Source organism: Gracilinanus agilis, chromosome 6 (genome assembly GCF_016433145.1).
Source record: "Gracilinanus agilis isolate LMUSP501 chromosome 6, AgileGrace, whole genome shotgun sequence".
Taxonomy (NCBI): domain Eukaryota; kingdom Metazoa; phylum Chordata; class Mammalia; order Didelphimorphia; family Didelphidae; genus Gracilinanus; species Gracilinanus agilis.
In genome coordinates this window covers 77,453,510-77,471,867 of record NC_058135.1, presented here as the reverse complement: position 1 = coordinate 77,471,867, position 18,358 = coordinate 77,453,510, and the positions used below count along the sequence as shown (strand labels likewise).

At 37.7% G+C, this 18,358-nt stretch overlaps 1 protein-coding gene across 1 annotated transcript in view; it reads left to right on the top strand.

The window, feature by feature from the left end:
• Positions 1-18,358, top strand: part of LOC123252281 (E3 ubiquitin-protein ligase TRIM17-like) — a 94,462-nt gene that overhangs the window by 3,124 nt on the left and 72,980 nt on the right. Inside the window, exon 6 of the mRNA XM_044681660.1 lies at positions 4,126-4,147. Coding sequence (XP_044537595.1) covers positions 4,126-4,147 — 22 coding nt within the window. The remainder of the gene's footprint in view (positions 1-4,125; positions 4,148-18,358) is intronic.

Below are 18,358 nucleotides of genomic sequence, written 5' to 3'. Positions count from 1 at the left end.
GAAATGTCTCATTTTGCACCAAGTCCATCGCCTTTTTGTTAGGAAATAGATAACATGCTTCATCATCACTCCTTTTTAGCCTAAAATAATGATTAGTCATTGCTTGGGTCAAATTCTTAATTCTACAAAAGTGAGCATTAATCTTTCAACACCACTCGATCTTTTCACTGCACAAGGGCTGTGACCCTTCAATAACATTTAGGTATTCTTACTCCATTGATCTAGCACTTTGTTCCCTTTTTTAAACATCACTTATAGCTTCTAATATTCTCACTCAGAGAGGAACATCCCTTTTTAAATTTTTTATTCTGTTCAATCCAACACCAAAAAAAAAAAATTCCCTCTCCTCCCTGTATTAGGTCATTCTCTCCCTTTTGTAGAATGACTTGGACCCTGGAGGGAAGGGGATTCAGACTTAAACTAGCGATTAATAGGCATTCACTCTATCAACTTCTCCTCTGGATATAGCAGTGTCAGTGAAGGAGTAGCTCACAGAATGCCTCTGTAATCACATCCTTTTATGGCTGGGTTGTGTCGAGTAGATTGCTCTGCCAGACTCCTCACCAGGCTCAACTATCCTTACTTCTAGCATACTCTGTTATGGACCTCAATGGCTCAGCTTCTGGTGCTTCTTTTGACATTTCCAAGCTCATAGAGCTGTAGCTTAAAATCAGGAAAGAAGAAGCAAAACGGGGGCAGAAGAAACAGAAGTACAAGAGTTTGTGGCCACCTGGCAACCAGATGAGAGTGCCAAAAGTCCTTCATTAACCCAAGACTCTCACATTTCTTCTTTCTCCTTTTGGAATAAATATCTGTTTGGAATAAATACCTATTTATTCCAATAATATTATACTGTAGCATGTATTTACATATATACACATATACGTATAGATATATATCCTTTGAGGCATCAGGATCATATGCATACTATAAAATTAAGTGAAAAATAGTATGCTTCAGGCTGCATTCAGACTCCCATCAGTTCTTTCTCTGGGAGTGGATAGCATTCTTTGCCATAAGTCCTTCAGAATTGTCTTGATCATTGTATTGTTGAGAATAGCTAAATCTTTCACAGTTGATCATTGTTCATTATTGCTGTCACTGTGAACAATGTTCTCCTGGTTCTGCTCAACTTCACTTTGTATCAGTTCATATATAAATCTTCCTAGATTTTCCTGAAATCATCCTGCTCTTTATTTCTTGTAGCACAATAGTATTCCCTCACAAGCACATCCCACAATTTGTTTAGTCATTCCCCAATCGATCAATTGATGAAATCCCCTCAATTTCCAATTCTTTGTCATCACAAAAAGAGCTGCTATAAATATTTTTTAACAAATAGGTCCTTTCCCCCTTTAGTGCAGTTTTTTAGAGTTTGTTAGTGTAGTTTCAATGTTTAACTTCCTTTTATTAACTCAGAGACCACCTTTGACATGAGGCCATTATGATTCCCCCAGTGGTTATTTCCTTCCCTTCAAAAATGACTTTGTATTTATTTTGCATATTCTTATAGGAATAAATGAAAAGGACTTAAAGGGGCATACAGTGTGACAGACATTATGTTAAACACTGGGAATACACATGCAAAGGCTAAGCAGTCCCTGCCTTCAAGGAGTTTACATTGTTATAGAGAGATAGAAAATTTATCTACAAGGCAGACATCAACATGCCCTTCCTTTAAGCACTTGCAGTATGGACTTGATTATAGTGCCCAGAACAGGAGATGTAAAGTGGTGGGATTAAGGGGTGTTAGCATGTCAGCAAGATGTCTGTGGCTAGGAATGGGGAGTGCTCAACAGTCAGGGCAGCATGGATGCATATGTTTTCTCTCCCAATAGAACCTAAGCTTCTATGTCTGTATGACCAAACTTGTACAACCTATATCAACCTGACATCTTGGAGAAGAAAGAGGGATGAGAGAGAGGTAGTGAACATGGACCACAAAATGTCAGAAAATGAATATTAAAAATTGTATTGACACATAATCTGGAAAAAATAATAAGAAAAAATTTAAAGCACAGTGCCAACAGAGTCCTTTCACAAAGAATGTGCTTGATAAATGCGTATTGATATTGAGTTGATAATTTTGGATTCTAGGTTTGATAACTTTGGAGGGAAATTAATAATTTAAAAAAGCTTGCATTTATATGGAATCTTAAGATTTCCAAATCATCTTTCATACATTGAGTCATTTGATCCTTACAACAATCTTGTGAGGTAGATATTATTGGCCCCGCTTTACAGATGAGGAACCATGATAGAGCATTTAAGTGACTGATCCAAGATCACACAGTTCATGTATGTCTGTGGCAGGATTCAAACTCAGATATCCCTGAGTCCAAGTTTAACACTGAACCATCTACCTGCCTCTAAGTATTAAAAATATAGAACATATATTATTATTCTGGTATTCAACAAATGAATATTTTTACACCATTGTGTGCTCATAAAGCCCCTTCCACAGGGCTTTAATGGAGGGAAAAGAACTTAAGAAATACTATAGCACACTTTACTTTTTCCTTTGAAAAAAAATTGAGAGAAGCCTTAGATTGCATTATTAGTTAAATGTACTTTCTATTATTCATAAGATGGATTAGTTATGCATCCTGGGAAACAAACTGAGAGTAGTGTGAGATTTATGATATACCTCTTTAGATGTGTGTGTTTTAATACCGAAATACAACAGACCAGGAAGAACAAATATAAAGGAAATCAACAAGCAGGGACACTTTCTTTGGAAGTAGAAGTCCCATGTTTTCATATTTAGGATTTCTCTACTTTGGAATTTTCAGGCAGTGTAAAGGAGAGTGAAGGATTTTGAGTCAGAAGCCCTTGCTCAGTTGGAAACCTGGCAGTGTGACTTCTACCAGTATGACCTTGGACAGCTCACTAAACCCTTTTCATGCTAGTTCCTCATCTGTAAAATGAATGTCAGATAAGACGACCTTATAAAGTCCTTTCCAGCTCTAAATTTGAGATCTGTGGTCTCCAGTTTGTTCTGTGTACCTTCTCCACTGATGAAGTGGATCATCATAAGCACTTAACCAAGGGCTGTGTAGGCATCAGGAAGGACTGTGGGGATTTTACAGGGACCTCTGCACCAGAATTCTCCTTACCTTGCACAAATAGTCATTGAATGGATTAAGAGTGAGCTCAGATTCATTCCTGCCAAGTCCTGAAGCATTTCCCAGTAATCACTCAGTGACATGCCAAGCTTTGCCCACTCAGTAGCTAAAATCTAATTCTTTTAAAACACTAGATCAAGGAATATACAGAATTTTGACCTAAAGATCAAATAAACAGGTTTTCAGCCAAAACCCAACAGTATAGTAGGGATAGGGAAATTAAAGGGAAGATGGGAATGAGAGAAGGATCATAGGATCAAAGATGGGATTTGGAAGCAGTCTCAAAGACCAGCTAGTCAAAAGATGAATTAGAACAAATTTTCCAAATTTAAAAAAAAAAAAAAAGATGAAGTAGAAGAAAGATGGGGTGGACAAAGGAAAAATATTCCATAGAGCAGTCATTTTCCAACTTTTGGGTCTTAGCACACTTAAAAAGCACTGAGGCCCATAAATAGCTTTTGTTTGCATAGGATATATTGCTAGGGGGTTACCAGCAGTCCAGTTCCCCTTGGGGGCAGGACAATTGAGCGAAAATGGAGTGAGAAGAGCCAGAGACCCAGTAGGTTTGCAGTGGCTGATCTGAAGTGCCATCTGTTGATTTTAATTTTTATACCCTCTTTTCTTTATGATCTCATGCAGGTTTTTTTTCCATACATTCAAAATCACATATTAACTTTTGAAACATCACAAGATTGACATTTACTAATTATCTTACTGTGGTTAAACAAAGAAGCAAGCTTGTCAAAAATTATTCATTATGAGCTGGCTTAGTTTGAACTTATTCTTTTCAGCCATGCGTAAGGTACAAGTACATCAGTTCCTAGCTAAACATAATATTTAATTATATTTTAACTAATTATATTATGTATATAGTTATGTTATACTATTCATTCCCATCATCAATCAAGGAGATAGTTATGGTAGTTGATTACATTCAATAAGATACAATAATATCAGTCTGGTCCAATGTTTTGTTCCCGTGGTGTTTTTTCTGTTATAGGATCTCTAAGAATAAAGTTCTGGTAGGGTGATTCTGTGCTAATTTGTCATTCCCTTAATTTCCTTGTGTTTCACTGTTTCCATGGTCTGTAGGAGTTTGGGAACAAACTCAGGCCAGGTATTTTCTTGCTGGGAACTTTAGAAACTTGCATTAACTCACTAACTGCTGGTTTTCTGCTGGGCTGATTCTAGGGGAAATTTCTATACTCTAAGGGGTTGTACAGGGGTTTATTTTTGGATAGTGGGTAGTCTTTGGCTGTGATTGTTCTTGCCATGAACCTGTATTGTTTTTCTGTGTCTCCTTTGAGCTGGATAAGGATATTGATTGCAATAATTTCAATGCAAGTGAATGTCACTGTAAAAAGAATCATATAGGGTAAACTGAGTGTGGAATCTCCATCCTCCTGACAACCTGCCAAGCTGGATTGTCAGAGCTTGTGAGTAGCTGTGCTAACCTCACAGCCTCGATGGCTTCTGGCAATATATACATTTCATCTTGGAATTATAATGAAAATCATTTTGACATTTGTGAACTCCAAGGGGACTCAGGACTACCCTATGGGAACTGCTGCCTTGGAGGGAAACTATATGAATAAATAATTATAGTATTAACAAGCTAATTTCTTCCTCATTCTCTAAAGTATAACTTCTTGCAATAAAATTATCTATCTATATAAGTTTTATGGTCAAATCTTCAAACATTTACCTTCTGTCTTGGAATCCATACTGAGTATCAATTCCAAGACAGAAGAGTGGTAAGCACTAGACAATTGGAGTTAAATGACTTGTCCAGGGACACACAGCTAGGAAGTATTTGAGGCCAAATTTGAGCCCAAGTCCTCCTGACTTTAGCTCTGAAGCTCTATCCACTGAGCCACCTACCTGCCCGCTTTTATTTTTCCATGCTAGGGATCCCCTCTACAGGTTTTGCTACTCAAAGCTTCCGAAGTTATGAAGCAACCCTCAACTTGCTTAATCCTCATTGATTTAGAAAAAGAACTTTCAGAACTTGAGCCTTCTGTATCATCAGACAGAGCTGTTAGCTATTAGTTGGAATGATCCTATTGAAGACTAAAATTAGAATCCCTTTCCTTGCCCTTCTTCCTTTTGGCTAATAAAAACAGATTATTTTATCTCCATATAAAAGTAGGATGCATCACTATATCTGTCAGCTGGATTATGCCAGAAATGTGACATGGGATCTGTCACCATCACAAACTCCATTGAATTCATCTTCCTGTCCTTTTAACATCCTTTACAGATTTAGAGAGGGGGAAATTGTCAACCAGATGAGTATCTCTACTTTGGGAGGGGTGTTTACCTCTGGTTAACCATTCAAATAAAGCAAAGACGACATGCTCATCCTTAGCCTATTCTTTCAACAAAGATTCACTGAGTGCTGGCTCCTTACATACAACACGATCTCTGCTTTCAGGAGCTTAATTTCATGGGGATAAGACATGTACAAAAATAATTGTAAAAGCCCTAGAAGAAATTAGAGTTGGCATGCCTAGGCATTTTTCTTGGATCCTTGTGGTCCCATTGGTGAGACCTTTGTTCACATCTGTAGAGTTTCTTGGATAAGATGAAAAATTACATTATTTGGGCTACTTGTTCTTTTGACATCAGACTGATGATAATTGATTCTTTGATGATTGATACTCAATTCATAACCCTGAGTTATGCTTGTGGTTTTGACTTTTAAAGGGGGCAGGACATACCTAGATTCAAAACTGGAGACACAGAGAAATGAGGAAAAGAGGAATTACACAGAAATGTTGGCTCAGTTTTCTGTAGGGAAGCCTGAGAGTCATCTTTATGAACAGAAGAACCAACACTAGATAAAGAAGAACAAATTCCTAGACTCTGTGACCACTGGAACCATGGAATAACAAGGGATAGAAATATAATGTGTAGGAACAATGAATAAAACACTGGGCTAGGAGACAAGATTTGAGTTCAGATCACCTCAGATACTTATCTTTATGTATAAGCTTGGTCAAGTCACCTCAGTGTCCTCCACCCATTTTACAGATGAGGTAACAGAGGCTCAGAGAAGCCAAATCTGTTGCTTCACGTCTTGGAGATAAAACTTATCACAACCAGGGAAAAACAAACAAATAAATAAACAGAAAAGCAACTGTCTTTAAGTGCCTAGTACTCTTTCTACTAGATTATATATTGTCTTAGAGAATATTGGTTTTTAGTCAGATGACTTAAGTTTAAATCCTGCCTCTGAAGGATCCTCCCTATGTGACCTTGGAAAAGTCACTAACCTGCCTAGACTTTCATTCTCTCATCTAAGATGAGATGTTGGACAACATGGACAATGGCCCCAAATAGACTATTTCCCACCTGCTCTTCAGCCTCTACCTCTGATCCAGATTCAAGATCCCACCCCCATTAACCTTGGGCTCTTATTGGTGACATTCACTTAATCTTACCTGATCCCAGGCCCTCCACACAATTTCCTGCCCTTCTCTTTGCCAATGTACCTACTTTCTAGCCTAGACCCAATATCCAATTCTCTTCCTCCTTTTCTATCTCTCGCTCCAAGACAATAATCAAAGCAATGCTATAATTCCTGGAAAGGACATATGGATCATTTGTCCTGTGATCCCATTTACCATCCCCTTTGACTTCCCTGTCCAAAACATTCCTCCTTATCCCACTTCCTTTTCTAGGTATTCTTTCCCCCCTATTAAATGTAGGGTCTTTGAAGACAGGAACTGTTCTGCTTGCTCACGTTTTATCTCTGACTCTTAGCATAGTACTTTCCATATAGCAATTTTTTTTTCATTCATTCCAACCTTATCTATGTCTCTGATTTTATGATTCATATAAACAGCATAGACAGCAAGTGCTAAGGAGCAGACAGATCCAAAGAAGGCAGAGCTCGATCTTGCTTGGACTGATCATAGAAAGTTTCCTGGGGAATGTAACATTTGAACTGCCCCTTAAAGAATGGGTAGGATTTCAATGGGCAGACTGAGGAGTGTGGAGAAGAGAAAGGGAGTTTTTTTGAATGGAGGAAACAGTAGGAACAAAGGAAAAGAATCCAAAAATGCAAGGGGGAGCTTGGGGACAGTGATCAAACCAGTTTGACTTTACCAGAAAGGTCCCTTTGAGTGATTAAGTAGCATAATAAAATAAGAGCTATTTTTAAGGAATAATCATTGCTCAGTGGAGCAGGAAGACTTAATTAGGAGGTTACTGTAATGACTCGGGGTGAGGTAGTAAAGGTCTCTGTTGAGTAAGGTGACTGACTGTAGTGCCAGTGGAAAGGATTAAATTCTAATAAAAAAGGAAAAATGAGCAGGACTTGTCAACTTGGATATGGAGGCAGAAGGAATCAAAGGAAGTTAAACATGACTTCAGGGTTTGGAGCCTAGGTAACGAGGGATAATGGTGGGACAATCATCACGGTTATTTTTTTTTTTAACCCTTGCCTTCCCTCTTAGAACCAATACTGCATATTGGTTCCAAGGCAGAAGAATGATAAGGGTTAGCCAATGGGAGTTGTGACTTGCCCAGGGTCACACAGCTAGGAAGTGTCTGAGGTCACATTTGAACCCAGGACTTCTCATCTCTAGCAGTGGCTCTCAATCTCAACTAAGTCACCTAGTTGCCTCCAATCATATAGTTATTACTAATTCCTTGATTACTCTGATAGTTCTGAGATCTCCTTGTTCTTGACTACTCCTATGGTACAGATAGCAATTCATCCATGCTTTTGAATCATGTGCAACTCTTTAATTTATTTCTATGTTTTTATGTCAAATCCGTTGTCCAGTGCTACCTCATCACCCCTCATGCCTCATGGAACTGACCCTTGCAACAAAGAAGTGTAGTTCATCAGATTGAACAAGAGCTTCAGCCATGTCTGACAGTGAGCCCCTCATTCCTGTATTATTCTCATTCTAGTTATCATATTAACCCTCTACAGAAGGGTCTGCTAAATGGGTTGTGGTCTTTTTTCTAGATCTCTTGCACCCTAATCTCTTTCTCTTCTTAAAAACCTTACCTTCCATCTTAGAATCATACTAAATATTGGTTCCAAGTCAAACAAGTGGTAAGGGCTAAGCCCTGGGAGTTAAATGACTTGCCCAAGGTCACACAGCTAAGAAGTATCTGAGGTCACGTTTGAACCCAGGACCTCCGGTCTCTCAGCCTGGCTCTCTATCCGCTGAGCAACCTAGCTCCCTATCTCAAAATCTTTTCTCTTTTTGTTCTCCCTCATAGTATGCCCAGGACCAAATCTTATCATTACTTTCTCCATATCTCTCACATGTTCTCCATTCACATGTATCTACCACCTTCATTCAGGCCCTTATCATTTCTCACATCTACTATGACAGTGTTCTCACAATGGCCTTCCCAGCTCAAGTTCCTCTCTCCAGTCGACAGGGCTTCCTCATGTGCAGGTCTAATCGTGTAACCCTTTTATGCAATGGACTCCTCTGGCATTCAAGCCCTCGCCTACCTTTCCAGTCTTCTTACACTTTACTTCCTCCCTGTACTTTATGATCCTGATATACTCACTTGTTTGCTCTTATCACAATGTTCTTTTTCCTGGTTCTGCCTTTGAACAAGGGTCTGTTCTCCCTGCCTGGAGTGCTCCACCCTATCTTGCCTCTTTGGCTCTCAGAATCTCTCTGCCTCTTAAGTTCAAATGAATTCATATTTCTGAAGTGCCAGGCACGATGCCTGGTGTGTAATAGTTTCTCTCTAAATGCTTCTTCCTTTCCCTCTCTTAGAATTCCTAGTTTTCTTCAAAGTCCAACTGTCACTTTCTACAGGAGGTCCTTCCTAGTTTAACCAGCTACTAGTGCTTTTTCCTGTGAGGTTATCTTGTATGTGTTGCACACACACACACACACACACACACATACACACTGTTACATTTAATTTTCTAAATGAAATCCATAATTATGAACAACTTTTGTGAGTGAGTCAGCTATCCACATAGAAAAACAAAGTGGATGAACAATAACTATCTTCCAAACCATGAATTTCAATTGGATGGATAATCCATAGAGCTTCTCCATCAGAACATACATCTTGGCAGATGTAGCAGATTGATCAATCCATCCATCTGTCTGTCTGTCTCTGTCTGTCTGTCTATCTATCTATCTGTCAGTCTAATTTATATCATTAAAATGTAAGTTATTTGAAGACTTGGATTCTCCTCCCTTTTCTTTTTCTATCTGTAGCACCTTAGCATTGTGCTCAGCACATTAATGCTTAATAAATGCTTATTGACTGAATGATCCATTGGAATCCACTCAATATTAGATAGATCCTTACCATATGACTATCTCGCCTTCTTTTCTAATCATATAACTGTCTAATGACATGCTTTTTGGTGCTTCTCCTATGTCCTTCTTCACTGATAATATGTCATAACCTACTCACACCCATCATGTATTTTCCCATTATCCTTTACATGACCCATAATTTTAACTTTCAAGAGAAAATTTAATTTTTAAGAAGTTATGGAGCTCCACAACCTGAAATCATATAACTTGACCAGAAGAATATTGAAGTTAAAAAAAAAAGGGAGGGGGAGAGTAGCTAGGTGGCTCAGTAGATTGAGAGTCAACTCTAGAGACAGGAGAGTCTGAGTTCAAATCTGGCCTCAGATACTTTCTAGCTGTGTGATCCTGCATAAGTCACTTAACCCTCATTGCCTAGCCCTTACCACTCTTCTGCCTTAGAACAAATACACAGTATTGATTTGAAGATGGAAGGTAAGGGTTTAAAAAAATGGACCTCTGTTTCAAAAAGAAACATGAAATTATAAAAAGCTCTATGTGGTTTTCCTCTTTTCCAACTTTAGGTTTCACTTCCTCTCTATCCACAGTCTCTGCCAAATTATATATACTGATAGAGGAGCTCTGTGGGTTATCCATCCAATTGAATTTCATGGCATGAATGATTAACATTATTCATCCATTTTGTTTTTCCTTTGTGGATAGTTAGGTCACAGAAAAGTTGTGAGTAATTATGAATCTCATTTAGCAAACTAAATGCCACACTCTGGAGCTTAATATCTTCAACACACCTACTGGAACACCTGGAAGCTCTCACCACTTACAGGAATTTCTCCATTTGAAAACTAGACCAGACATCCTATGTGACAATGGCATATATCTTTGGCAAGCATAAGTCTTCAGTGTCCGCCCTTGTTTGATGTTAATAATCCAGGATTCAAAGAATAATTGGTCCAGTGCTATTCCTTCCAAACATTCTTTTATGACTTAAAACACATGCTAAGTAATATCTGAAAGCTGCCCCCAGTTTTGGATCAACATCTAAAAGCAAAGCATTGCTCAAAAGTCCTCTTCTATGTTGTTGTTGTTGTTTTTTTTACCAGCCCAACCAGCAGACACATTATTTCAAAGCAAAAGACAATATTATGTGGTAAATCTATACATATTTATCCTGCCACCAGTGGGAAAAGGGACACAAGCAGGCAATACACCTGGAGGGGACAATCACTTAGAGAATTCTCATGCTTCCCTGCAGGCAATGGGGATGCTTGTTTTTTGTTGTTGTTGGTTTTTTTTTTTTTTTTTTTTTTTTTACAGAGTAACCAATCTACTCTGTAGATACCATCAGATTACAAGTTGCTTTCTCTTAAAATCTGAGGTCATATGATCATAGATCTAGAGCTAGAAGGAACCCTTGAGGCTGCATCAACAAGCATTTATTACTCATTGAGAGCCTGGAACTATGTTAAGCACTGGGGTTTCAAAGGACAGTCTCTGCTCTTAAGGAGCTCACAATCTAATGGGGAAAGACAACATGCAGAAACCTATGTCCAAACAAGATACAAATAGGATAAATGGGAAACACACTATAGTTAGCTATAGAATATAGAAAGGACATACATATATAGATATGGAATATAAACAGGACAAATATCAGGGGAAAGGTATAACATTAAAGGGTATCAGGAAAGATTTCTGGCAGAAGGTGGGATTTTAGATGAGGCTTGAAGGAATACAAAGAAACCAGGAGTCAGAGATGAAGAGGGAGAGCATTCTGGGGATGGGGGATAGCCCAAGAAAATTCTGAGTTGGGAGATGGAGAGCATGGAACAATGAGAAAGCTAGAATCATTGAATCATATAGTACTAGAGGGAAGTAAAGGATAAGAAGACTGGAAAGGGAGGGAGTACCAAGGGCTTTAAAAGTCAAACAGGATTTTATCTTTGATCCTGGAGGCAATCAGAAGTCTTTGAGTTAATTGACAGGAATTTTAGGAAAGTCAGTTTGATAATAGAGTGGGGGATGGATTAGAGGGGGAAGAGGCTTCCCACTTTGGCAGGGAGCTCAATTATGGCAATGACAAAAGGACAGGCATCAGGTGATGGGGCTTGAACAAAGGTGGTGGGAGTATCAGAAGAAAGAAAGAGAGTCTATACCACATGTTACAAAGGGAGAATCAATAGAACTTGGGAACTGATTGGATGAGAGGGATTAAGAAAGTGAAGAGTTCAAGATGACTCATAGGTTGCAAGCATGGATAATTGGGATGATGATGATGGCTCCCTTCTTAGTAGAAGATAGGAAAAGTTGAAGAGATTGGGATAGAAAATAAGTATAGCTTTGGACATGTTGCATTTGATATGTCTACTGGACATCCAGTTCAACTGGATTTGTGAGACTAGAGGATAAGAGAGAGGTTAGGGCTGAATAAACAGATCTGAAAATCATAAATGAGGATTGAATCCATGAGAACTAATGAGATCACCTAGCAAGATAGTTTAGAGGCAGAAGAGTGATAGAACTTTAGTGGGGTGAGGGAGGTATCCATATTAGTGGGTGCATCCAGATGAAGATCCAGAGAGGAAGACAGGAATGGTCAAACAAATAGGAAGAAAACCAGGTGAGACCAATGTCATGAAATCCTAGAGGGATGAGAATGTCAAGGAAAAGATCATGATTGACTGTGTCAAAGACTGTAAAGTTAAGAAGACTGAGGTCATCTAGCCCAACTCATATTTCACAAGTGGGGAAACTGAGGTCCAGAGAAGATNAGGTCATCTAGCCCAACTCATATTTCACAAGTGGGGAAACTGAGGTCCAGAGAAGATAATGATTGATCTCAGGCCATACTGGTAGGTAGAGATTCAACCTGGGTCCTCCTGAGTCCAGAGCCAGTATTCTTTCCACAGGTGCATCCTAGTCCTCTGCTAAACTATTTTCTCTGCTCTATTACCCTCTCCTGGGGCAGCTGCAGTGTGCTGACATTTTTACTGAGCTGTTCAAATATAAAATCCTGTCTGACTTTCAAAGACCTTCCTAGCCTGACCTTTTCTTACCTTTCCTGCTTACACATTACCCTCCTTCCATGTAATTCCTTACACATTACCACTACAATCCAGTGACTCTAGCCTCTTGGCTATTCCTGGCTGGAGATACTCTGTCTTTGGATTCTGATCTTTTCCACAGTCTGCTGCCGGTGCCTGGAATGCTCTCCCTCATCATCTCTGCCTCCTGGCTTCCCTGACTTCCTTCAGGCTCTAGCGAAAGTCTCACCTTCCACAAGAAGCCTTTCCCAGTCCTCCTTAATCTTAGTGCCTTCCCTTTGATACTGCCCTTTATATATACATACATACATACATACATACATACATATATATATATAATATACACATATGAGCTCCTTAAGAGTGACACCTGTTTGATTTTTGCATTTCTCTGTATCCGTAATATCTGGCACATAATAAGTGTTTAGCTGATAGCCTCATAGGGTCTATTTCAGCTCTTTGGTAATTACAGACTCTAGCTAGTTAGCTAGAAGAGCCTTTAGGTATTTAAGTCATTCTTTTAAACTGTGTTTTTTTTCTTCCCTTCAGCATCTTGGACTCTGTTGAAATTCTGGTTTAAGATTTGGTCAAATCAATTATCTTCTGTCATATCTAAGTCTCACACTTGATCTCTGTAAACAATCCTGCGAATTGCATTTAGTAAAACTACAAAAAAGATAAGTAGAACTGTGGAGAGAAGATTTCTTTCTTTTCTTTTCTTTTTCTTAAACCCTTACCTTTCAGCTTCAAATCAATACTGTATATTGCTTCTAAGGCAGGCTGAAGAGTGATAAAGGCTAGGCAATGGTAGTTAAATGACTTGCTCAGGGTCACACAGCTAGGAAGTGTCTGAGGGAAGATTTAAACCAGGACCTCCCATCTCTAGACCTGGCTCTCAATCCACTGAGCCACCCAGCTGCCCCAAGAAGATTCCTTTCAATCCCCCATCATGCTTCTGTTCATAAGCATGGATCCATGGAAGTCATTCTTGGAGCAAGATGAAAAGGGACTCATTAGAGCACAATGTCAACCTTTACCCTATTTCCCTTGTCAACTAAATTACTTTTCTTCTTACACTCTGGAAATACCTTGCTGAAGTAGAACTTTTAAGTTCTTTTGGATTATCATTCAATTTGCAAAATATGAAGAATGTAGAGAAACATGTGAATGTTCATATGAACTGATGCAAAGTAAAGAATGCAAAGCCAGGAATGCCTTATACTGCATGGTTTATAGCGTGAAATCAAAACAACTAAAAGGCAACTGAACTCAAATTCGTTGCAGTGATCAAATTTGTTTCTAGGGAATAATTAATAAAATACATTTTTTCAGGAAAGACATAAAGAACCTCAGGTGTGGAATGTTGTATAACATGTCATATACAGTCTCTATGTCAACTATTCTTAAAGACTTAAAAAAAAGGCATAGCTCTGTGGAAAGACCTACATAAACTGATGCAGAGTGAAATAAGCAGAACCAGGAGAACATTGTACGCAGTAACAGCAGCATTGTGGAATGATCTCCTGTGATAGACTTAGCTACTCTCAGAAATACAATGATCCAGGATGGTTCTGAGGGACTTATGACAAAGAATACTATCCACTTACAGAGAAAGAACTGTGGGAGTCAGAATGCAGATAAAGCATATGATTTTTCACTTTGGTTTATTTGAGTTTTTATTTTTGGGGGGGGTTTGGGTTTTATAAGATTATTCTCTTACAAAAATGAGCAACATGGAAATATGTCTTGCATGTTAATACATGTATAATCCAGATTGAATTGCTTGCCAACTCCAGGAGTGGGGAAGGAAGAGAAGGAGGAACACAGTTTGGATCATATAACTTTGGAAAACTTATGTGGAAATTTGTTATTACATGTAATTGGTAAAATAAAATATCTTTATAAAAATATATATCTATTGAGCAAACACACATGCAAAAATAAAGAGATATAGCTCCATAGTTCAAGGGTTGTGTTCAGAAAGAAATGGTGCAAAAAATGAAAAGCTTGGGTAAAATTAAAATCAAAGAAGTATATAATGCATAACAGAAGTGACTTAGGGATTGCTTTTTAAGGAGAGGGGAATGCCATAATTTCCTAAACTAACAATGGTTTTTTAAAAAGACATTTGAGTTCCAAATGTTATGTACAACAGGATAGTTTCAGTGCCTTAACTTTATAATAGTTATTGACTTGACAGTTAATATAAAAAGCCAGTATACAAATCATTCAAATATAATGGAGGTATAGTGGGAATCTTCCCATCCTCCACACTTTGGGTCTTCACTTCTCTTTACTGGTATCCATGATAGCAGGTTAAATCTCTAGAAATGCAGCTGATACTATTCTCAGATTTGTAATAGTAATCCTGTGGGTAGAAACTTCTACTACTATAGCTCCTAAACCCTCACTAGTATACTTCCCATTAGTAATTTGCCTTATTTATCTAAATTTTAATAAAAATTACAATTACTAATTATATATAATTTAACAACTAGAGAATAATAATTAACATAAATCTATTGTGTATAAATAGCATATATATTCATATACTATTTATATATCTTAGCTATCACCAATGCTGTCACCAAAGTCACCTCAAATCCTTTAAATATCAGTAGTTGACTCATCTTCACTTGTCTGGAAACTCAGTATTTTTCTGTTTAGTCTCTCAAGATATTAGTCCTCTCTCATAAATCCTCTTCATTAGATAAAGTAGAAAATAGCTATTTCAGAAAAGATCTCCATCTATTTCTTCTCAGTCTTCTTCAGTTTCTCTCCAGCAGTGGCATAAATACTTCTTTAGTTTTTCTCATACTAACACACCTAATAGACTCTCTCCACAGTTTACCAAGTAAAGCTTTATAGATAAAAAGTGGAAAACATACACTCTTTCCTAGATTCCACAGGAAAGCCACACATAGTACAAATTCTTCATAGATCCTTATGGATAACAGATACTAATGCACCTTCTCCCTAATGCCAAAGGCTTTACTCAAGCCATTTCTCAACTATCTTTTCCTTCAGCCAACACCAGCTGCTTTGCCCAGCATTCTATTTGTTCTAAAAGCTGCATAACCATACCACAGTTTTGATTATAACTATAGTCTCTATTATAATCACATTCCAAACAAGAATTACAAAAGAATTGGAATTTAAAAAAAAACCAGTCTGGGCAAAAAAAGGTGAGGGTATGAACTGGGATGACTGTGGTAAGAAAAGGGAACAGGATCAGAGGTGAGACGTCTTAGGAAAAGAGAAATGAAATAGAGAACTTAAAGAAGGGGAATTCAGAACCACATCTTTTGATTACAGATTGAATGATTTATTTTGTTTTATTTTTCTAATTCAGCAAATTTTTATTAAGTGACTCCTAAGGGCAAAGAGAAAGGCAATATGTTAGAGTAGATAAGAGAGCTGGCCTCAGATTCAGGACTGTCTGAGTTCAAATCTCACTTCTGACAATTACTGGTTAGGTAATCCTCAGGTGACTCTCTAAGGGTATAAGGATCAGAACTGGTGCTCTTCTTCATTGGAATAAAGAGTTTTCCCAATGGAAGTTCTATTTATTAATGAAATTATGATCTGGTCCTCTTTGCTTTAAAAAAATAGTATAAGAGATTATGTTAGATGCTGGTGGAGTAAAAAATTGAAAAAACAAAACAAAATACAGATCCTGTTTACAGGAAACTTAAAATGAAACTCCAGGATATCAGTATGTGCACAGATGGGTGTGATATAAGGCTGTGCATGATAGGGCAAAAGAGCAATCCAAAGTAAACGCTTTGAGAGAAAATCACTTTCAGTAGAGGAGGAGGGGAATCAGAGAAGACTTCCAAGGAGAAAGTTTTCCAAAGCCTCAAGCTTGACTGATTCAGGTCTTTGAGGAAATAGCGAATAGAGAGGATCAAAAGAAGTGCCTTGAGAATATGTAATAATGATAATAATAAATTTATCAACAACTAGTTGTTTAATATAATTTTAATATTAAATATTAACATAAACTAAATTAATATTAGTAATGAATAATATTTATTATTATTATTATTATTATTAACACTGAGCCCTGAAATGTTTATAGACTTAAAGAGATTAAAAATGCAAGAAAGAGGATAAACATGAACTTTGAGGGAACCAGAGGACCTGGGGCACATTCAAAGTCTATACAAACTGTGACTTAAGCTTCTAGGCCTTATTTAAAATTGTAACCATTAAAAATTCAGGTAGAGAATGCAGACAAAGTTTATGAGCCAACCACTGGGGGAGTTTTCACGAGATCTCATACTATCCTATCCTATTCTTTTTTTTTTTTTAATTGGAATGGAGAGAGACTGAAATAAAGTCATCTCTGGCATGAAAATTTATGAGACTTAGATTTCCCCCCTTCTAACTGTGAGTACAAGTCAATATTTCTGTAAATAATACAAAAATGGTTCTGTTAGACTAGAACTCTACAAAATCAAATGAAATTATTTTCCCATGGTGTTATGACCCTATTGGCTGTGTTAAAGCTACCTAGGGTTGGGGGGAAGCAGAAGACTTGTCTAATGTGAAGTGGGCAGATAGTTTTGCTGAGCCTTTGGGAGCTTTTAGAATCCCTGCTAAGATTTATTTGCAGAGGCCAAAGGGGATTGCATTTTCTTTGTGTGGGAGTGGTCAGTTGCTAAAGGTGCTCCTTGACTAAAAGACTTTAACTACAATTGTCTTGGCAACAAGGTCATGTCTGGAGGTTATAAATCAGTGATAACTATTCACTGATCTGGATCTCCAACAGAGAAATAGTAGAATTTTTTTTTTTTTAGAATATTAATAGTTGTTAAAATAGCCTAGCTTGGTCCAACCTCATGTCATTGGAATTAAGTAAAGAATGCCCAAATCACAAACTCTTGAGTCCTTGTTTTCTCATCTTGCCTGCCTGATATCTTTTTTTGTCTTTTTAGATGGATCACTATCCAATAAATATTGGCAGCCTTCCTCTAGAGGAATTCTGAGTCTAATGGGAGGAACTATATACAAACAATAATGTAGAAACTTGTTACATGCAGAATAAATTGGAGATAACATCAGAAAAAAGACATTAAGATTAAGGAGGAAGAAAGACCAAGACAGGCTTCTTGTTGAAGGTAGGACTTTAGCTGAGACATGAAGGAAGCCAAAGAAACCAGGAAGCAAGATATGAGGAGGGGAGAGAGTTCCAGGCATGGGAACTACCAATGAAGATATCGGTCAATTGGGTGGTGGAGTATCTTCTAGGAAGAACAAAGAAGCTTGTGACACTGTACATATAAAGATACAAACAGCATAAGTGGAAAGTTAATAAATCCATACAATATATGTACATTTCTTTAGATATCTCCCTCTCTATATGTATTTTGTTCAATCATTTCATTTGTAGTCTATACTTCATGATCCCATATGGAGTTTTCTTGGCAAAAATACTAGAGTGGTTTGCTACTTTGTCCTCCAACTCATTTTACAGATGAGGAAACTGAGGCAAATTATATTTAAGTGACTTGTCCAGGGTCACATTTGAACTCAGATCTTCCTGACTCCAAGGACTCCAGGCCCCTCACTCTATCCACTTTGTCTTCCAAACTTATTACAGATTATCTACAGCCTGAAGTCATCCTTTTCCCCAGTCTCTCTAGCTGTAGCCTTTTTCTTCTCTAATTGCTATTGCTAGTGTTTCTAGTACTATGTTGAATAATAGAGGTGATAATGGGCATCCTTGTTTCATTCCTGATCTTATTGGGAAGGCTTCTAATTTATCCTCATTGCATATAATGCTTGTTGATGGTTTAAGGTATATACTGTTTATTATTTTTAGGAAAGGTCCTTCTATTCCTATACTTTTCAGTGTTTTCAATAGGAATGGATGCTGTATTTTGTCAAAGGCTTTTTCAGCATCTATTGAGAT